Below are 22,889 nucleotides of genomic sequence, written 5' to 3' on the forward strand. Positions count from 1 at the left end.
GTAGAGGGGTAGGAGAAGAGAAACCAACCGTGGGAAGGACCTTAACTTGTGTGACGTCTATTTGACTGACCAGAGGAAGAGTTTGCTTCCATCTTGATCTTGGCTATGCTCCACAATTGGAAGTATGGTCGCAGGGTAAATGAGAATATTAGTTTAACAAAATATATAAAAGAATGGTAAATTCCTGTCAATTATAAAGCAGCACAATACTAACAAAGGCACCATTCTGAGTTATTTTCAAATCAATTTTCTTTTCAAATACTTACAAACATTTTTTTCATTTAGTGTGAATTTACTTATAAAACTTCCAAAATCATGTAAAGGGTTTATTGTTATTTCATGATCGCCAGGTAAAAGAGCTGGGATTTTAATATTTTTCTCCAATCGATAACAAGAATGGGACCTGCAATATAAGAAATCAAATTTTAATTAGCAGATAAAATGGAGCGCAATTTTCATAAAAACTTGATTAACACAAAATTCAGTGGAAAATACTTTGTTCTTTTGTATATAAAGATATGACAGGTTACATCGCATTTTAAGACTGCAAAAAAGCGAGGTAAATGGTAAGTCCATCAATGTGGTGGTAGGAAAAATAACCAGACTGTATCAGAAAGTCAAGAGAGTAAGGAGAGACGATTCTATCAAGAAACTTAGGGCTTTAGCATGGCCTTCAAACCCCGCCCAACCCTGCCTTTGCACACACCCTGCCCCCCACAGCCCCCTTCTGGACCGACCACTACAGGGTCCCCATCACTGAGACTTCAACCAGCTCGTCTGCTCCTCTGTTTTGCCTCACGGTTCACTCGTACAAAACGTTCTCATGTTCTCATCAGCTCCGCTTTCAAAGTGCTTCTAGTTCCCACCCATTACCTCTCAGACAAAAGTGAGTTTTTCTTCTGTGGTTCCATGGCCCTCTGTATCTTTACAGGGCATGTTTACACCCTTTGTTATTCACATACATTTCTAATTTCCCGTAAAATTTTAATTCAAGCAAAAGGACTTTGGGTGTCTCCTGCATCACCGCCCTGCCCCGCACAGGCCTCTTCACATTCCTAAGTGAATTTAGGACTGAGGACTTGAAAGGTCGGCTAACCTCACGTGTGTGGGTTTCTTTACGTGCCAGCAACAGAAAACCACCCGAATTCTCTAAATCATCCTTTTTCATACATTGATACCATTGTACCCAATATTCTCTCCGGTTGGAATGGCTTTCTGTCCTGTTTCTGCTGAGAAAACTGAGTATTCCTACTCCACCACCACGCTTCTGACAGCCTCTCTGGACCTCACACTCCTTAGTCAATGCTCCCTCACACCATCACAGACAATTAGCATCAGCGCTTAATCCACAGCCTCATTATGCTCTGCTTCTCGTGAACTCCTGGAGCCCGGATAACTTCTTCTCTGTGGATTCTGCAGTGGTCAGTAGTGCTATTTACCAGATTTTTAGGATTCTCCCTTTCTGGATTCACAGGAGGATTGCATTTCCCTGTTCCTCTGAAACAAGGCACGGCCATGTGATATTAGTTGTAGAGAAAGTGAGTGAAAGTCACAGTTTCTAAAAGCCAGGAAGGCTCTAAAAGCCAGGCAGGCTCTGCTCCCCTCCCGTCCTGGTGCACTGGGAGATGAGGGCCCCCTGGCCTGTGGCCCTGAGGGAGGGAAAAGGGGCAGAGATGCCAGCTGACCTCAAGATAGACACAAAACACAAGCAGGAGTAATCCTTTATTTTCACTGCAGAAAATAAGGACATAAGATTCGAGGGTTGTTTCTGCAATAAAACCAAGCTCGTCCTGGCTGATAAATTACCATCACACTTAGACTAATGTTCAACAAATGTACACCGACTGGGAAAAAAATCTGAGTGTATTTAAATCCACATTTATGTCAATTTACATTAGGACCACTTCTCAGCACACTGGTGCTTGGAGCTCTGCACTGAACTTCTCTGGCGTTGCTAAACAACTCACAGTCCTGCCGGGATTAGGGAGGAGCAAGGAGAGTGCTCTGACTTCCAGACAGCCCGAAGGCTTCCACTCCAAGCTCCGGGACTTGCAGCCACTCCAAGATTACCTGAGAGGGTAAGGCAGTGTGACGGAACCTACCACTTGCCTCCTAATGTCCACGTCCCCCCTTTCCTTAGTAACACTGCCCCAGGTTTATCCGAGTACATTGCCATCAGCTATGAGAACACGTCACCTAGCCTCTTATGCAAATAAGTTTAGCCACTGCACTAAGTTCTGCCAATGAGATATAAGCAGAGGTGTTGTACAGGACTTCTTAGAAGTCTTCCTAAAGCAAACCATTTCCTTCCTGCTTTCTGGAAGGCAGACATGACAGTCACTCCTGAAGCATCATCTTGAACCAAGAGATCACACCCTCAAGATGGCTGAGTAGCATGAAAAAGAGGAACCTGGGCCTCTCATGGCCATGTGCACCCACGTTGGCCTTGAACTGCCTACTCCAGACCTTTCACATGACAGTTAAGTGCCTGTCTATTACTGACATTTTCTGTTAGGCAGAGTCAAACTTGAACTTCATTGATACAGGTAGGCACTGGTTTAGGATAGACCAGTAAAACTTCCCCACAGACGATCAGAACCCACAGCCCATGAGAAGTGTTTCCCATACTCAACATTCACACGATAAAAGAATCAAAGTTGTGTCCAGGAGAAGGGTTTGTTTCCATCCTGACTGAAGTAAGATTCAGATTTTTAGAAAATAGAGAGCTAAGATTTAAAATTTCTTTTAAAAATTTCCAGAATAAAATCTTTATATTCTAAAATTAAAGACAAAGAACCTTCAGATTATAACTATAAATTAACCAAAGTATTTCCATTACCCGTTTTCAAAGCAAACTTCATAAGCAGCACCATGGCCTGCTCCAGAGGGTGCTCTCCAAGAGCAGTCCCACACTTGTAAATTGTTAGTTATACACTTCAAATCACGAGGAGTCCCTGGAGAAGGAGAAACAAAACACACACATACGCGCACACACACGCACACGCACACAAAATGCTTATTAATTTAACTGCACTGTAAAAGTCAACAAGTGAAACCGTCCCCAGCCATAAGTACAAGCATATGTGTCTGCAGAAGGCCCATGTTCTTTATGCAGAGATGAACCTGCAGTCACAGGAGGTGACTGGTTTTATATTTCTTTTTGTAGCTTTGGTTTAAAAAAGCTAGTGAGTAAACTGATGAAAGTGGGTCAACCACTAGACCACTTAGGGGTTAGGCCTCTCTCAAAAATTCCACTTCCAGACAACTAAGATAAATAGAGGGAGTGGCTATATGGATTCAATGAAGGGACCAAGAGAGCGCCTGGAAGAATTTTAGCCTCCAGTGACCCCATGTGCAAAAAAGTAAAATTAAAAAAAAAAAAACAAAACTCTAAGACTTTAAATAAAAACTATGTACCTCCTATGCCACAAACACAGCTTCTAAGCACTCCTAACTACTAGTGCTTCACAGCTTGTTACCAGACTGCCACCTACACAGAAATCCCATAGCCAATCTTTAGATTTTTATGAAGCACATCACATAAACAGTAATAAACTCACATGAGTCTCTGAAAAATATATATTTTGTGTAGGCCTAAACAACTGAAAAGTAACAAATAATTCAGAAGATTACAGTCCTAATAGTATTTACTCACATCTATAAAATAACATTAGATCATGGAATACATAAGCACTATACAATGAAAAACTGTCATTCTAAAAAGACAGTGAAAAGAAAGAAAGGAGAGGACTTGAGAGAGGGAAAGAGAGAGAACAAAAGGAAGGAAGGAAAAGAGGGAGGGAGGGGAAAAGCAATTAAGAGTGTGAAAAAGGTATTCTATCTCAAATTCTCTATATAAATGTCTATTAAAAAGGTTTTTTCTTTAATTTTTACATGTGATTGGTATATTCACTACAGCAATGAATTATAAAGCTATTTATGTAAGACAGAAAACAAAAACATTAGAAACACATTAGAAATCATTAGTAATCATAATAAAGTTATTTAGTAGTAATTTGGGGGGAAAAGAGAAGATCTCTTTAATTATGGAAATAATATAAAAACTAAACTCAGAGGCAGAAGGATGAAAATGCTCTTTATAGAGTAAGCTAGATAACACCTACAAACATTCTTAACGTTTTTAAATAAAATGAAAACAAATCATATATTTCTTAAAGCAGATATCTGGATTTAATTTATGTGACATTCTCAAAGGCAAAATTACAGACAGAAAATAGACGAGTGCTGGCTGGAGGTGGGGATGGCGGGCTGTCAGCAGAGGAGCAGGGGCATTTTCTGGAATGACGGACTGGTCTGTATCTTGACTGTGCAGGTGGATACATGTCTGTATGCATCTGTCAAAACTCACAGAACTTTACCCTAAAAGGGTGAATTTTACTGTATATAAGTTATACCTTAATTTTTTAATGGGGAAAGAATACTTAGATCTATCTTTATGGGCCTTTTTAAAAGAAACTAGAAGTACATGAAAAAAAAAATGACATAGAAATGGATTTTAACCACAACCTGAAGCGTTCAATAAAGTCTCAAGATCGCTTCTTAAGCAAAACAGTAATGACATTGCAATCAGTTCATTTTCTCTGACTCTGATGCACTTACTTCTCTTCTGGCTGTTTACTTGATTCATTAAATATAGAAGAAGAACTGTTAATAAGAGCCACTGGAAATTTGAAGTCATCCTCATTCTTTTACTGTCCCCCATCCGGGATGGTCGTTTCAAACATAAGGAAATGTCCATCATCTGTGCAATGTAGTCAGTTCTGCATGAGGAGAAGAATTTCAAATGGTGTTCAAACTGGTCCAAGGACACTCCTTATCCTGTGCACATCAACACTGAAAATGGATACTGACAAATACCAAAACATGCTGCACATTAAAGCCATGGAGACACCAGACTCAGCTACCCTGGCTTTAGGAGATGTGACAATCGGACACAGCTGTTGCTCCGGGATCCATTATAGGGTCAGGATAGGCTTCAAATTCAAGATTGTAACTGAGCACATTTTATCAACACTCCAGTACTGCTAGAGTATAGAAAAGCAGTGCATAAAACTGAGGTTTTGACAATTTTAAGTGATATGTGAGATGGCATTTTTAATTTTAATTAGTATATATTAACTTTTATAGTCACTTCTTCATGACAAGTAATGTTGGTTTTCTTTTCCACGTACACTGTGATATTAAGTTTCTATTTTACATAAATTTAAATAGTTTAAAGAAAAAATTAGGGTCATTAATCACATATGGGGGATTGCAGATGTGACAAAAATATTGACAATGACATACAAATGACTAAAGTGTAACAAACACTTCAACAACTATAACAGGGAAGGGACTATCAGTAGACGAGAGATTTCAACACATTTCTGTTGAAAACTGAGAGCGCGCAGACGAGCGGTGACTGCATCTGGCGGGTGGTAGGGAGGGGCTTCAGCGGAGGGAGGCATTGGTCAGCCCAACATACCCATCAGCCTGACGAGTGCCAGGCCCTGCTCCAGGCACCAAAGGTGCAACACCGAGCTAGATGAAGTCCCTGCCCTCAAGGAGCTTAGACGCTAGTTCTAGAGACACATACATAAACAAGTAAGGTCCTGATACGAACTTTAAAAACTCGAGTAAGTCAATGTGCATGACAGTGTGTGAGTGAAGGTCTAGCATCTGAGCTGGGATCTGACTGATGAGAAGACTGACATGGTAAGATCAGGGAAAGAGTAGCAAGAGCAAATACAAGGACCTAAGACAAGGACAGCTTACCAGGTTCAAAGGTCAGGAAGAGGGGCTGACAGGAGGTGGGCTGGCCAGGCCACAGAGGGCCTTTGGTCATCAAAAGGATAAGGGCTTTAACAGGTCGAGACGAGCAGCAGCCGCTGGAGTGTTTTAATCAGGGGAGATCCATGAACCGATCTGTACTTTGGGAAGATTTCTCTAGCTGCTACATGGAGAACGGACTCTAGGGGAGAAGAGAGGCAGAGGAACTGGAGTCCAAATGAAATAATCAGTGGTGAGGACCCTCTGCTAAGGTTTTCAAGAGTGGAGGTGGTGATAGGTGGTCAGATTCAGGATCTGTACAAGAGATGGAGGGTCTTATCAATCCATTATAGGCAGGACAGAGTGGTGGTTAAAAACACAGGCTCTGAATCGCAGCTTTTGCACCTACTGTGTAACCTTAACCGCTCTGTGCCTTGGTTTCCCCATCTGTAAAGCAGGGATGATAACTGTATTTTTCTCATAAGTTTGTTGTGAAGATTAAATGCGTAAATATATGCAAAGCACTTGGAATAGTGCCAACAACATATACGTGCTATAAGTGTACTTTGTGTATTATATGAGGTATAGGGAGAAGAGAGAAGGCAAACATGACTACTAGATTTGGTGGAAAAACAATACTGGATGGATATGGTGCCACTTAAATCCTCTGTGCGTGCGTGAAGGAGGATGCAGTGGTTCATGGGGCTGAAGCTCAAGGATTCCAAGATTTGTTTATAGAAGTCAACTCTGACACGCTCCTACACCCCACTCCCAACAGAAATGTTCTCCTACAGAACATAAAAGAATTGTTGAGGACACAGAGCAGCTAACAAAGACATGGGTGTCAAAGAGGAAAGCCTTCCACACCTGACCCTGAGGGATTCCTCCGAGTAATGATGTTCGCATCCACTGTTGTTGAATGAAGCTTGCCAGACAACAAGTCCTCCGAATGTGCTGAAAACTCCTTGTCAGACCTAATATTGCCTCATTTTTATATTGGAATAGACAACTAAGGATCATAAAACATATAAGAAAGCCTAAATCATTGAAGAGAAATTCAGGATAAACAGGATCACCAAAAGGAAAATAAAGATTACTCCCAGAGGAAACAGGGATAATGTGAGAAATAGGAAAAGTAAAAAACAAAAAAAAACCAAAAAGAAAATCACCTCTAAATAGTACTCTCTGAGCGGGCATGGCACAGTCATAAAAACAAGAAGAGGATGCAATGAAAAAGGAATATCAGAAATAAAAATAACTCTTACACATTACATACATTGACTGATAGTAAAAGATTTCTAATGACAGATAAAACACTGAGTAATCTTTCAGAATACACAAAAGACAGAAATAGAAAATGTGAGAAGAGATATGAGAAAGAGGAACTTGAAAAAGGAAAGGTGATCGAACATCTAGATAACTGGAACCCCACAAGAGGATTCAAGAAACATGTTTCTTAGTGAAAGCAAACAGCAAGATGGCTGCCTGGCTACTGCTGAGCACTGTACTGTCACAAACCCGGGAAGTGAATCCCAATAGCACAAATGATCATGACCAAACAAACACGAGGCACAAGCATACATTTCAAAAGTGTTCACAATTATTTTCTGGATGAATAACTTCCTAGTCAATCACAGTTTCACAGAGCTTACTTATTAAAATGAAAATGTATTCATGGAAAGTCTAAAATGCCAATTGCTAAAGTTATAGAATTACGTGGCGTGTACAGGAATAACTTAATAAAGGAGACCAAACCATGACCAAAATAATCACAAACCATATTCACTGACTGTCTAAACATTATCTTGAAATGAGACAATCCCTCACTACAAGTTTACAGTTGTCTAGAAAAGAGGAGTGTGTCCCATGAAGTGGCAGGCGGGGGATGAGGGCAGCTGAGGATGAGCTCGGGACTGGGTGCTGTGGACTAAGGCTCTCATCCTGGCTCCGTTACTAATTAGCGGTGTGACTGAGTGCGGATCACTTAATCCACCCCCCCGCCAACCTCCCCAGCTTCAGCCTCAACCAGAGTGTCACGGAGGCAAGCTCTGCCCAAAGTACCTAGGAGAGACCTCCCCAAGTTACGCTGGGATATTCTGTTCCTGTTGGCAGGCACAAGCACAAGGTCAGCAGTGCCAGCAGCACTGTGCCAACAGTGCCAGCCCCACCCATGAGGGACATGACTGAGCAGGTCTGCGAGGGTCAGGGTGGGGTGCTTGGGAACAGAACAATCAGTGGCACTGTCGCCAAGGCCAGCTTACCTAAAAACAGGCAAGATGATAAAGAGGACTTTCTTGTTATAACATTTACACAGAAAACTTTGAGCGAGTCATTAGGCCATATTATATTATGCTTGTAATAGATCTGACTCCTCTATCAAATGGACTTATTTGAGGCCGGAACAATACGTGAACAGAGCCCTCCAGTGCACCTCCAGGAAAACAGGGACCCATAAAACTTGTCCCTGCTCCCTCCTGATAGATGCATTGTCAGAACTTACTTTTTTCCCACCAATGGCTTATTCTTTAGAGGAAAGCACATTTTTATCAAATTTCAGGAGCTAATTTTCAAAATTAGAGTAGCTGTCTTTTGACATCAGAAGAATGCAAATGTAAATTTCTAAGGGGGTGAGACAGGGAAGAAACTACTCAGGCAGGTGCCAACCAGAGCCCTGTGTCCTTGGTGGGGACAGCCACCTGCTCTAAAGGTGGCAGCAATGGGCCTTGCTTTGCCAGATTTTCCTTTTTCAAGACTAGGTAGAAATCTGGAATTTTACATGAAATACTCAAATCTGTAAACATAAGCAACTAACTCATATTTTTATACATTCTAAAGGCCAAACAAAATACGCCTTCAGGCTGCATCCTGCCCAAGGGCTACCAGGTTCGTATCCGGCTCAATGTAATTATTTTAAAGGATTCAAAAATGTCAATAAATCCTTCAGTTTAGGAAAACTGATCATGCAGAACCAACGTATAAAATTGTTGAACACAAAGAAAAAAATCTGTCTTCTGCTTGTTAGTTCTTGTGTCTTTGCGTGTATCCTGCCCTCTGTCTTAGGCGTCTGAGCGGCCGGGGCTCAGCCACCAACCACATAAGCATGGTCCCTCCCTTGAAAGTGGGCACACAGGTGCTCTGTTTGCTTTCTCATCGGCTTTGACAGTTCTGCCTCTAGGCTACGTGAGGTTCTGGACTTTTCTGCTGAGGATACAGTAGTTAGAAAAAAGAGTGGAGAAAAGTGAAGCTGAAGGCAGAGGAGCGCCAGAAGCTGCAGTCCTGATGTATTTTGTTTAGTTGTTACGCTTGTTTTCTCTTTTCGGGGGGTGGAGGGGAGACAGGTGGGCAGAGAGGGAGCAGGAACATGACAGAGAGTGAGTGAGCGCGTTCTGCTGGTGAGAATCTACTCTGGCCTGGAAGGGGGCTTGAGAAACACCTGCTCAGGCACAGAGAGGTGAGCAAAGACGACCCAAAGCATCTTCATTCCGAGCCTCTATTCTTGTCGCCACAGTGAGATAACTCCCTTGTCATTAACACACAGAGGAATGAAACACTGGAAGGAGAAAAGCTGCTTAATCACAGCACAGCAAAATAAATGTGCAAGTAGTTGGCTGAGCCTATAGGAGAGGAGGTGCCTGGGTGGTCACCCCGAGCAACCAGGTGGGAAAGCAGACAGTGTCCTACTGCCGAGTCCCACCTCCTTAGTGTCCCTTTTTTTTTTCTCTCACTGTTTCCTGTTAGGGAACACAAAAATCATTAAAAAACTCTGACCAGCAACCACTCTCCTAATTCCACTCCCCACTCCTATCCGCCTACTCACAAGAGCTTAAGTTCCTCAAGCACTGCCATCTGAGGAATGCTCTCCAGGAACAGAAACGTTGCAGGTAGGTAGACTCTATTGTATTATTAAAGTGAAGTGTGGGGATTTAAGTAAAATGAGAGATGTACCTATGGAAAACCCCAACCTGGCCGGACTGGAAAGCTCAGTTTGGGAAGGCAGATGGAGACCAGACTGTGTAGGGAGACGTAAAGGTTTGAAGGAAGAGGGAAGCTTGAAGGAAGTGGTGTTTAAAGGAGACCGATTAAGAGACAACTGCAATAACAAGAACATAGAATCCATATTCAACTGAAAAAATCTAGTCCTCAAAGATGCCACCAAGTACCCAGCAAAATGAATTTAAAAAGACTCCTTCCGCAGTACAGCACCCATAATAACTGCGTAAAAGAAGCTCTGAAAAGCTTCCAGGGAGGGAGAGGGGGAGGTCCCACCCAGGGCCCAGGAATGAGCGCAACATGGGAGCAGCTCCCTGAGCCAGGACTCTGCGACTGCCCTGTGAGCCCCACGAACCCTCTACTGTCACACGGGGAAGGTGACGGCACTATCTCCAGAGTGGGCCACGGGTGTACAGGAGATACTGGGTGTGTGGTCAGTAAACACTCTGGGGGAGGAGAGGGGAGGCAGGGAGGAGAGGAAAACACAGACTTCTTAACACTGAAAGCTAAAGAGAATGTCTTCCAAAAGCCGAGTGAAAATCACTTTCACGCTTGACTTCTATACTCAAACTATTAATTAAGTGAGAGAATAAAATACATTTTATAAAGACATGCCAGATCTCCAAAGATATTTCTTCCTTGCAGCCATTCTCTGGAGACTACTAGAGGACATGATTCACCAAAAACATGAGGGAGAAAACCAAAAATGAGAAAAATGATCCATGAAACTTTTAACCCAGGAAAGAAGCCCTGTGCCTCCCCTCCAATCTCATTCCAGGTTACACTAAAATTGATTCCATTCTCCAAGCTGCCGGACCCCTTCATGACTCTTTACATTTGCACGTTTTCCCTTCTGCCTGGAGTTCCCTCTGTACTCCTTTCTGCCACCCTCTCCTCAATTCACCTGGGAGACTGCTGGTGGGAGTCAGGAAAAGCTCATTATCACCTTTGTGATACCTTCCTGTTCCCCAAAGGTCTGATGCTCCTTCTTCTGCTTCCAGGACACTTTAATTACATCTCTATTACAGAGGTTGCACAAACTGTGACCTGTGGGCCAGATTCGACCCACCTCTGCTTTTGTGAATAAAGTTTTACTAGAACAGAGCCAACCCATTTGTTTACATACTGCCCAAGGCTGCTTTCACATTCTCATGTTGGGACTGAACAGATTCCCCAGAGACTGCAAGGTCAGCAAACCTAAAATACTGACGACCTGGCCCCTACTAGAAAGTTTGCTGATCTCTTTCCAATTCTGTAATTCCTCCAACAGACTATAAGCTCCTTGAGAGGAAATGCTGTCTCCCTGTTCACTGTAAGGCACTTCCCCCTTCCCCGCGCCCCATCAGTGTCCAAGTACAGCTCCTGGTCCTCAGCACTCGAAGCTCAAGCTGGCTGACAGGTGAGTGAACACCAAAATGTAAATGAATATGTATATGTCTGCACACTATGCTCTGATTGCCAGGCTTCACCACTAACCCAAGTACTGCCAACACTGGGAAGCTAAGTTCGAGCTGTAATTCCCAAACCATGCACTAACGTGCCACAGGCACAGAAGCAAATGAACTAGGGTACCATAGCATATTTTAAAATTTCAGAGGAAACACAGTGACATCTATCCAACACTATGCGAACCCATAGCTAAAGGTAGTTTGGTTTCAACACTAGGTCATGCCACATTCCTCTCAATGACGTCATATCTTTGTGAAGTGGGAGGGAAGGCTTGCTGGATGCTGTGATGAAACACAAGTACCAACCAAAAATCAATGTTGAGGTGGAAACAAGAGTGGCAGTGCCCAATCTGTTTCCAAGGTTTGAGAAGCTGTGCAGTACCCAAACAGGTACATATACGTGGCTTCTTAAGAATAAAATAAAGATATTATTTCCTTTACGTTGATATGCATTATTTTCTCACACTGCTACTAAAGTGTCAGGTCATAAATACTCATTAATTTGACTGGACCTACTACTTCATAAAAAGAACTGTTAGGTTACTTCTTTTGACTTGGGGGTACTATAAGAACATTAATGAGAGAGGGCAGACAGCAGAAACAAGAAGAACTACAATCCTGCAGCCTGTGGAACTAAAACCACATTCACAGAAAGATAGATGAGATGAAAAGGCAGAAGGCTATGTACCAGATGAAGGAACAAGATAAAACCCCAGAAAAACAACTAAATGAAGTGGAGATAGGCAAACTTCCAGAAAAAAAATTCAGAATAATGATAGTGAAGATGATCCAGGACCTTGGAAAAAAATGCAGAGAAAGATTGAGAAGATGCAAGAAATGTTTAACAAACACCTAGAAAAATTAAAGAACAAGCAAAGAGAGATGAACAATACAATAACTGAAATGAAAATTACACTAAAAGGAAACAACAGCAGAATAACTGAGCAGAAGAATGGATAAGTGACCTGGAAGACAGAGTGGTGGAATTCACTGATGTGGAACAGAATAAAGAAAAAAGAATGAAAAGAAATGAAGACAGTCTAAGAGACCTCTGGGACAACATAAACGCAACAACATTCTCATTATAGGGGTCCCAGAAGAAGAAAGAGAGAAGGGATCAGAGAAAATATTTGAAGAGATTATAGTCGAAAACTTCCCTAACATGGGAAAGGAAACAGCCACCCAAATTCAGAAAGGCCAGAGAGTCCCATACAGGATAAACCCAAGGAGAAACACTCCAAGACACACAGTAATCAAATTGGCAAAAATTAAAGACAAAGAAAAATTATTGAAGGCAGGAAGGGAAAAATGACAAATAACAAACAAGGGAATTCCCATAAGGTTAACACCTGATTTCTCAGCAGAAACTCTACAAGCCAGAAGGGAGTGGCATGATATACTTAAAGTGATGAAAGGGAAGAACCTACAACCAAGATAACTCTACCCGGCAAGGATCTCATTCAGATTCGAAGGAGAAATCAAAAGCTTTACAGACAAGCAAAAGCTAAGAGAATTCAGCACCACGAAACCAGCTCTACAGCAAATGCTAAAGGAACTTCTCTAAGTGGGAAACACAAGAGAAGAAAAGGACCTACAAAAAAAAACCCAAAACAATTAAGAAAAGGGTAATAGGAACATATATATCGATAATTACCTTAAACATGAATGGATTAAATGCTCCAACCAAAAGACACAGGCTTGCTGAATGGATACAAAAACAAGACCCATATATATGCTGTCTACAAGACACCCACTTCAGACCTAGGGAAACATACAGAGTGAAAGTGAGAGGGTGGAAAAAGGTATTCCATGCAAATGGAAATCAAAGGAAAGCTGCAGAAGTAATACTCAGACTTTAAAATAAAAAATGTTGCAAGAGACAAGGAAGGACACTACATAATGGCCAAGGGATCAATCCAAGAAGAAGATGCAACAATTATAAATATATATGCCCCCAACATAGGAGCACCTCAATACATAAAGCAACTGCTAAGAGCTATAAAAGCGGAAATTGACAGTAACACAATAATAGTGGGGGACTTTAACATCTCACTTACAACAATGGACAGATCACCCCAAATGAAAATAAATAAGGAAACAGAAGCTTTAAATGACACAATAGACCAGACAGATGTAATTGATATTTATAGGACATTCCATCTAGAAACAGCAGATTACTTTCTTCTCAAGTGCACACGAAACAATCTCCAGGAGAGATCATATCTTGGGTCACATATCAAGCCTCAGTAAACTTAAGAAAACTGAAATCATATCGAGCATCTTTTCTGACCACAACACTATGACATTAGAAATCAATTACAGGGAAAAAGACATAAAAAAAACAAACACATGGAGGCGAAACGATACATTACTAAATAACCAAGAGTTCACTGAAGAAATCAAAGAGGAAATCAAAAAATACCTAGAGACAAATGACAATGAAAACACGATGATCCAAAACCTATGGGATGCAGCAAAAGCAGTTCTAAGAGGGAAGTTTATAGCAATACAAGCCTACCTCAAGACACAACAAACATCTCAAATAAACAATCTAATCTTACACCTAAAGAAACTACAGAAAAAAGAACAAGCAAAACCCAAAGTTAGCAGAAGGAAAGAACTCATAAAGATCAGAGCACAAATAAATGAAATAGAAACAAAGAAAACAGTAGCAAAGATCAATAAGACTAAAAGCTGGTTCTTTGAGAAGATAAACAAAATTGATAAACCATTAGCCAGATTCATCAAGAGGGAGAGGACTCAAATCAATAAAATTAGAAATGAAAAAGGAGAAGTTACAACAGACATCACAGAAATACAAAACATCCTAAGAGACTACTACAGGCAACTCTATGCCAATAAAATGGACAACCTGGAAGAAATGGACAAATTCTTAGAAAGGTATAACCTTCCAAGACTGAAGCAGGAAGAAATAGAAAATATGAACAGACCAATCACAAGTAATAAAATTGAAACTGTGATTAAAATCTTCCAACAAACAAAAGTCCAGGACCAGATGGCTTCACAGGTGAATTCTGTCAAACATTTAGAGAAGAGCTAACACCCATCCTTCTCAAACTCTTCCAAAAAATTGAAGAGGAAGGAACACTCCTAAACTCATTCTATGAGGCCACCATCACCCTGATAGCAAAACCAGAGAAAGATACTACAAAAAAAGAAAATTACAGACCAATATCACTGATGAATATAGATGCAAAAATCCTCAACAAAATACAAGCAAACAGAATCCAACAACACATTAAAAGGATCATATACCATGATCAAGTGGGATTTCTCCCAGGGATGCAAGGATTCTTCAATATACGCAAATCAATCAATGTGATACACCATATTAACAAATTGAAGAATAAAAACCATATGATCATCTCAATAGATGCAGAAAGAGCTTTTGACAAAATTCAACAACGATTTATGATAAATACTCTCCAGAAAGTGGGCATAGAGGGAAACTACCTCAATAAAATGAAGGCCATATATGACAAACACACAGCAGACATCATTCACAATGGTGAAACACTGAATGCATTTCTTCTACGATCAGGAACAAGACAAGGATGTCCACTCTCACCACTATTATTCAACATAGTTTTGGAAGTCCTAGCCACAGCAATCAGAGAAGAAAAAGAAATAAAAGGAATACATATTGGAAAAGAAGAAGTAAAACTATCTCTGTTTGCAGATGACATGATACTATACATCGAAAATCCTAAAAATGTCACCAGAACACTACTAGGGCTAATCAATGAATTTGGTAAACTTGCAGGATACAAAATTAATGCACAGAAATCTCTTGCATTCGTATACATTAATGATGAAAAATCTGAAAGAGATATTAAGGAAACACTCCCATTTACCACTGCAACAAAAAGAATAAAATACCTAGGAATAAACCTACCTAGGGAGACAAAAGACCTGTATGCGGGAAACTATAAGACACTGATGAAAGAAATTAAAGATGAAACCAACAGATGGAGAGATATACCATGTTCTTGGATTGGAAGAATCAATATTGTGAAAATGACTATATTACCCAAAGCAATCTACAGATTCAGTGCAATCCCTATCAAATTACCAATGGCAGTTTTTGCAGAACTAGAACAAAAACTCTTAAAATTTGTATGGAGACACAAAAGACACTGAATAGCTAAAGCAGTCTGGAGGGAAAAAAACGGAGCTGGAGGAATCAGACTCCCTAACTTCAGACTATACTACAAAGCTACAGTAGTCAAGACAATATGGTACTGGCACAAAAACAGAAATATAGATCAATGGAACAGGATAGAAAGCCCAGAGATAAACCCACGCACCTATGGTCAACTAATCTATGACAAAGGAAGCAAGGATATACAATGGAGAAAAGACAGTCTCTTCAATAAGTGGTGCTGGGAAAACTGGAGCGCTACATGTAAAAGAATGAAATTAGAACACTCACTAACACCATACACAAAAATATACTCAAAATGGATTACAGACCTAAATGTAAGACCGGACACTATAAAACTCTTAGAGGAAAACATAGGAAGAACACTCTTTGACATAAATCACAGCGAGATCTTTTTTGATCCACCTCCTAGAGTAATGGAACTAAAATCAAAAGTAAACAAATGGGCCCTAATGACATTTCAAACCTTTTCCACAGCAAAGGAAAGCATAAACAAGATAAAAAGACAACCCTCAGAATGGGAAAAAATACTTGCAAACGAATCAATGGACAAAGGATTAATCTCCAAAGTATATAAACAGCTCATGCAGCTCAATACTAGAAAAACAAACAACCCAATCCAAAAATGGTCAGAAGACCTAAATAGACATTTCTCCAAAGAAGACATACAGATGGCCAAGAAGCACATGGAAAGCTGCTCAACATCACTAATTAGTAGAGAAATGCAAATCAAAACTACATGAGATATCACTTCACACCAGGAAGAATGGGCATCATCAGAAAATCTACAAACAACAAATGCTGGAGAGGGTGTGACGAAGAGGGAACCCTCTTGCACTTGGTGGGAATGTAAATTGATACAGATACTATGGAGAACAGTATGCAGGTTCCTTAAAAAACTAAAAATAGAATTACCATATGATCCTGCAATCCCACTACTCGACATATACCCAGAGAAAACCATAATTCAAAAAGACACATGCACCCAATGTTCATTGCAGCACTATTTACAATAGCCAGGACATGGAAGCAACCTAAATGCCCATCGAAGGACGAATGGATAAAGAAGATGTGCTACATATATACAATGGAATATTACTCAGCCATAAAAAGGAACGAAATTGGGTGATTTCGAAATTGGTCACGTCCAGAGACGTGGCTGGATCTAGAGACTGTCATACTGAGTGAAGTAAGTCAGAAAGAGGAAAATAAATATCGTATATTAACACATATATGTGGAACCTAGAAAAATGGCACAGATGAACTGGTTTGCAGGGCAGAAATTGAGACACAGATGTAGAGAACAAACATATGGATACCAGCAGGGGGAAATGGCGGGGGTGGGGGTTTGGTGGTGTGATGAATTGGGAGATTGGGATTGACATGTATACACGAATATGTATAAAATGGGTAACTAATGAGAACCTGCTGGATAAAATAAAATAAATAAATTAAAAAATTGTATATTTTATCATTCCTGAAGGACCTCATTTGAGTGGATTTGTGCAGATAAGTAAGGAATTGTCCAGTAGATGGTTAAACAGTAACTGGGACGATACCTGGAAATACGTATTTAGAAGTCATCAGTTATAAGTAATGGTTAAAGCCACAAAAGTAGAGGATGCTGTTCAGTGAAGGAATGTGGGGTGAAGGAGCAGTGGGTTAAAGGAGTTCCACCAAGGATGTTGAGAAGTAATGGGGTCCCAATGGCATCTCAAGTCAGTGGAGGAAGGATTGTGTTATTTAATTAAAAGTGTTGGGACAAGTGGTAGCATTTGGTGGGAAGAGGGGAAAGCTGGGCCCCTGACTCTTATTGTTCACCAGAATTAATTTTATATGGATTAAACCTTAAAATGTTAAAAGGCTTAATTGTACTTGAAGACAATATAGGTGACAATTTATAAAATATTCAAATGAGAAAAGTTTATGGTCAGAAACCATAAAGGACAAAATTGAGAAATATGACTTAATGAAAGTCAAACAGAGACTTCACTAGAAAGTAAGAGAACTTGGAAATATATTTGCAATGTATATAACACAGTTAATATGCACATTGTGATATTTCTTTCTAATTGAGCAGTAAGGAACAGATTAATGCCTAATTTAAAAGGTAGACAAAAGACAGAATGAGCAGTGTAAAGCACTGTAAATCACCAATAAACATGAAAATGTATTTTGATTACATAAGCAAGGAAATGAGATTTATGGCTAGCAGTTGGAAGAGATTAAAATTAAAAAAAAAAAAGATAACCCTTGATAGTAGAGAGTGTGGCGAAGTGTGGACTGGGGAATGGAGCTGTTCCTGGTTCTTTCTGAAGGTGAGCTTTTATCATGCTTTTTTTCATGTTAAAAATCTCTTGACACGTTTCTGAACAAGAAGGAATGTTCTTCAGGTCGTTTCTTTACTATAATTTCACCCTTGTGATAGAAGGAAGAAACAAGTTCATTTGTCTGATAGACACTTGTTGACATTTCTTGAAGGCTGTTGAAGTCACTCCTATTATAGCAGAGCTGAGGTGAGACATGAGTGGATAGATGTCCCTCTTCAGTGGGGTGGGGCTTCCAGGGGCCTCTGAAAGATGGGAAGCGTTGGCAAGTGGAGAGTGTTGGTGGGTGGAAAGAGCCATTCCCTGGAGCTGTGTTTTGAGGAGAGGCCTGAGGCCTGTGGGAGTGAGGAAGTTTGGGGAGCCACCAGTCTTCAGCTGTACTGTGGAGGGCATGGAGGCAGCCCACTGGTGGCCACTGGAAGGGCCTGGTCTACGAGGCAGAGCAGGGACTTGATGCTGGAGCAGCAGGGGCCTTCAAAGGGTTTTAAGCACCTGAGTGACGTGCTCCAATTTGTTATGACATGCTGAAGTTGATAAGGAACAGGCTCTTGAATGAACAGGGAAGTCCTCGCCGGAATGATGACCAAAACTGACAGAGAGGAATGTCAGGATCTCGAGAAACAAAAAATCTGGATGACAGTGTACAAAAAATTCCTAGGACATTCAGAAAAACATAAGCTAGATTCTTATAACATAGCAAAGGTTGAATTTCAGTATTATTCTCCTGCATGCACAAGGCAGACTAAAAGATGATACTGGAATCCCTAAGCACTTGATCTGTCCTCTAATTTATATCCCAAACTTTCTTGGTTCATAGTGTCCTTAGTGTTTCATTAATGTTTTTTTTTTGTTGTTGTTGTTTTTGGTTTTTTAATAATACAGCAGGTTCTCATTAGTTATCCATTTGATACACATCAGTGTATACATGTCAATCCCAATCCCCCAATTCATCACACCACCATCCTGACCCCCTGCCGCTTTCCCCCTTGGTGTCCATATATTTGTTCTCTACATCTGTGTCTCAATTTCTGCCCTGCAAACCGGTTCATCTGTGCCATTTTTCTAGGTTCCACATATATGCGTTAATATACGATATTTATTTTCCTCTTTCTGACTTACTTCACTCAGTATGACAGTCTCTAGATCCAGCCACGTCTCTACAAATGACCCAACTTTGTTCCTTTTTATGGCTGAGTAATATTCCATTGTATATATGTAGCACATCTTCTTTATCCATTCATCCTTTGATGGGTATTTAGGTTGCTTCCATGTCCTGGCTATCGTAAATAGTGATGCAGTGCATGTGTCCTCTTGAATTATGGTTTTCTCTGGGTACGTGCCCAGTAGTGGGATTGCTGGATTATATGGTAATTCTATTTTTAGTTTTTTAAGGAACCTGCATACTGTTCTCCATAGTATCTGTATCAATTTACATTCCCACCAACAGTGCAAGAGGGTTCCCTGTTCTCCACACCCTCTCCAGCATTTGTTGTTTGTAGAATTTCTGATGATACCCATTCTGACTGCTGTGAGGTGATATCTCATTGTAGTTTTGATTTGCGTTTCTCTACTAATTAGTGATGTTGAGCAGCTTTCCATGTGCTTCTTGGCCATCTGTATGTCCTCTTTGGAGAAATGTCTATTTAGGTCTTCTGACCATTTTTGGATTGGGTTGTTTGTTTTTCTACTATTGAGCTGCATGAGCTGTTTATATATTTTGGAGATTAATCCTTTGTCCATTGATTCGTTTACAAATATTTTCTCCCATTCTGAGGGTTGTCTTTTTGTCTTGTTTATGCTTTCCTTTGCTGTGGAAAAGCTTTGAAGTGTCATTAGGTCCCATTTGTTTACTTTTGATTTTAGTTCCATTACTCTAGAAGGTGGATCAAAAAAAGATCTTGCTGTGATTTATGTCAGAGTGTTCTTCCTATGTTTTCCTCTAAGAGTTTTATAGCGTCCGGTCTTACATTTAAGTCTGTAATCCATTTTGAGTTTATTTTTGTGTATGGTGTTAGTGAGTGTTCTAATTTCATTCTTTTACATGTAGCGCTCCAGTTTTCCCAGCACCACTTATTGAAGAGACTGTCTTTTCTCCATTGTATATCCTTGCTTCCTTTGTCATAGATTAGTTGACCATAGGTGCGTGGGTTTATCTCTGGGCTTTCTATCCTGTTCCATTGATCTATGTTTCTGTTTTTGTGCCAGTACCATATTGTCTTGACTACTGTAGCTTTGTAGTATAGTCTGAAGTCAGGGAGTCTGATTCCTCCAGCTCTGTTTTTTTCCCTACAGACTGTTTTTTCCCCTCCAGACTGCTTTAGCTATTCAGTGTCTTTTGTGTCTCCATACAAATTTTAAGAGTTTTTGTTCTAGTTCTGCAAAAACTGCCATTGGTAATTTGATAGGGATTGCACTGAATCTGTAGATTGCTTTGGGTAATATAGTCATTTTCACAATACTGCTTCTTCCAATCCAAGAACATGGTATATCTCTCCATCTGTTGGTATCATCTTTAATTTCTTTCATCAGTGTCTTATAGTTTTCCGCATACAGGTCTTTTGTCTCCCTAGGTAGGTTTATTCCTAGGTATTTTATTCTTTCTGTTGCAGTGGTAAATGGGAGTGTTTCCTTAATTTCCCTTTCAGGTTTTTTATCATTATTTTATATGAATGCAAGAGATTTCTGTGCATTAATTTTGTATCCTGCAAGTTTACCAAATTCATTGATTAGCCCTAGTAGTGTTCTGGTGACATCTTTAGGATTTTCGATGTATAGTATCATGTCATCTGCAAACAGTGATAGTTCTACTTCTTCTTTTCCAATATGTATTCCTTTTATTTCTTTTTTTTCTCTGACTGCCATGGCTAGGACTTCCAAAACTATGTTGAATAATAGTGGTGAGAGTGGACATCCTTGTCTTGTTCCTGATCGTAGAAGAAATGCATTCAGCGTTTCACCATTGAGAATGATGTCTGCTGTGTGTTTGTCGTATATGGCCTTCATTTTATTGAGGTAGTTTCCCTCTATGCCCACTTTCTGGAGAGTATTTATCATAAATCGTTGTTGAATTTTGTCAAAAGCTCTTTCTGCATCTATTGAGATGATCATATGGTTTTTATTCTTCAATTTGTTAATATGGTGTATCACATTGATTGATTTGCGTATATTGAAGAATCCTTGCATCCCTGGGAGAAATCCCACTTGATCATGGTATATGATCCTTTTAATGTGTTGTTGGATTCTGTTTGCTTGTATTTTGTTGAGGATTTTTGCATCTATATTCATCAGTGATATTGGTCTGTAATTTTCTTTTTTTGTAGTATCTTTCTCTGGTTTTGCTATCAGGGTGATGGTGGCCTCATAGAATGAGTTTAGGAGTGTTCCTTCCTCTTCAATTTTTTGGAAGAGTTTGAGAAGGATGGGTGTTAGCTCTTCTCTAAATGTTTGACAGAATTCACCTGTGAAGCCATCTGGTCCTGGACTTTTGTTTGTTGGAAGATTTTTAATCACAGTTTCAATTTCATTACTTGTGATTGGTCTGTTCATATTTTCTATTTCTTCCTGCTTCAGTCTTGGAAGGTTATACCTTTCTAAGAATTTGTCCATTTCTTCCAGGTTGTCCATTTTATTGGCATAGAGTTGCCTGTAGTAGTCTCTTAGGATGTTTTGTATTTCTGTGATGTCTGTTGTAACTTCTCCTTTTTCATTTCTAATTTTATTGATTTGAGTCCTCTCCCTCTTGATGAATCTGGCTAATGGTTTATCAATTTTGTTTATCTTCTCAAACAACCAGTTTTTAGTTTTATTGATCTTTGCTACTGTTTTCTTTGTTTCTATTTCATTTATTTGTGCTCTGATCTTTATGAGTTCTTTCCTTCTGCTAACTTTGGGTTTTGTTTGTTCTTCTTTCTGTAGTTCCTTTAGGTGTAAGGTTAGATTGTTTATTTGAGATGTTTGTTGTGTCTTGAGGTAGGATTATATTGCTATAAACTTCCCTCTTAGAACTGCTTTTGCTGCATCCCATAGGTTTTGGATCATCGTGTTTTCATTGTCATTTGTCTCTAGGTATTTTTTGATTTCCTCTTTGATTTCTTCAATGATCTCTTGGTTATTCAGTAATGTATTCTGTAGCCTCCATGTGTTTGTGTTTTTTACGTTTTTTCCCCTGTAATTGATTTCTAATCTCATAGCATTGTGGTCAGAAAAGATGCTTGATATGATTTCAATTTTCTTAAATTTACTAAGGCTTGATTTGTGACCAAAGATGTGATCTATCCTGGAGAATGTTCCATGTGCATTTGAGAAGAAAGTGTAATATGCTGTTTTTGGATGGAATATTCTATAAATATCAATTAAATCTATCTGGTCTATCGTTTCATTTAAAGCTTCTGTTTCCTTATTAATTTTCTGTTTGGATGATCTGTCCATTGGTGTTAGTGAGGTGTTGAGGTCCCCCACTATTATTGTGTTACTGTCAATTTCCTCTTTTGTAGCTATTAGCAGTTGCCTTATTTATTGAGGTGCTCATATGTTGGGTGCATATATATTTATAATCGTTATATCTTTTTCTTGGGTTGATCCCCTGATCATTATATAGTATCCTTCTTTGTCTCTTGCAACATTCTTTATTTTAAAGTTTATTTTATCTGATATGAGTATTGCTACTCCAGCTTCCTTTTGATTTCTATTTGCATGGAATACCCTTTTCCATCCCCTCACTTTCCATCTGTATGTGTCCCTAGGTCTGAAGTGGGTGCCTTGTAGATAGCATATATACGGGTCCTGTTTTTGTATCCATTCAGCGAGCATGTGTCTTTTGGTTGGAGCATTTAATCCATTCACGTTTAAGGTAATTATCCATACGTATGTTCCTATTGCCGTTTTCTTAATTGTTTTCGGGTTTTTTTTTTTTTTTTTTTTTGCGGTACGCGGGCCTCTCACTGTTGTGGCCTCTCCCATTGTGGAGCACAGGCTCTGGACGCGCAGGCTCAGTGGCCATGGCTGACGTGCCCAGCTCCTCCGCGGCATGTGGGATCTTCCCAGACCGGGGCACTAAGCCATGTCCCCTGCATCAGCAGGCAGACTCTCAACCACTGCACCACCAGGGAAGCCCTGGGTTTGTTTTTGTAGGTCCTTTTTTTCTCTTGTGTTTCCCACTTAGAGAAGTTCCTT

At 40.0% G+C, this 22,889-nt stretch overlaps 1 protein-coding gene across 1 annotated transcript in view; it reads right to left on the reverse strand.

The window, feature by feature from the left end:
* LIFR (LIF receptor subunit alpha) overlaps window positions 1-22,889 on the reverse strand; it is an 87,948-nt gene that overhangs the window by 53,461 nt on the left and 11,598 nt on the right. Inside the window, exons 2-4 of the mRNA XM_067730555.1 lie at window positions 4,621-4,781; window positions 2,840-2,954; window positions 267-403 (exon numbers count right to left, since the gene is read on the reverse strand). Coding sequence (XP_067586656.1) covers window positions 267-403; window positions 2,840-2,954; window positions 4,621-4,762 — 394 coding nt within the window. The 5' untranslated portion in view covers window positions 4,763-4,781. The remainder of the gene's footprint in view (window positions 1-266; window positions 404-2,839; window positions 2,955-4,620; window positions 4,782-22,889) is intronic.

Source organism: Pseudorca crassidens, chromosome 3 (genome assembly GCF_039906515.1).
Source record: "Pseudorca crassidens isolate mPseCra1 chromosome 3, mPseCra1.hap1, whole genome shotgun sequence".
In the NCBI taxonomy this organism is placed as follows: Eukaryota; Metazoa; Chordata; class Mammalia; order Artiodactyla; family Delphinidae; genus Pseudorca; species Pseudorca crassidens.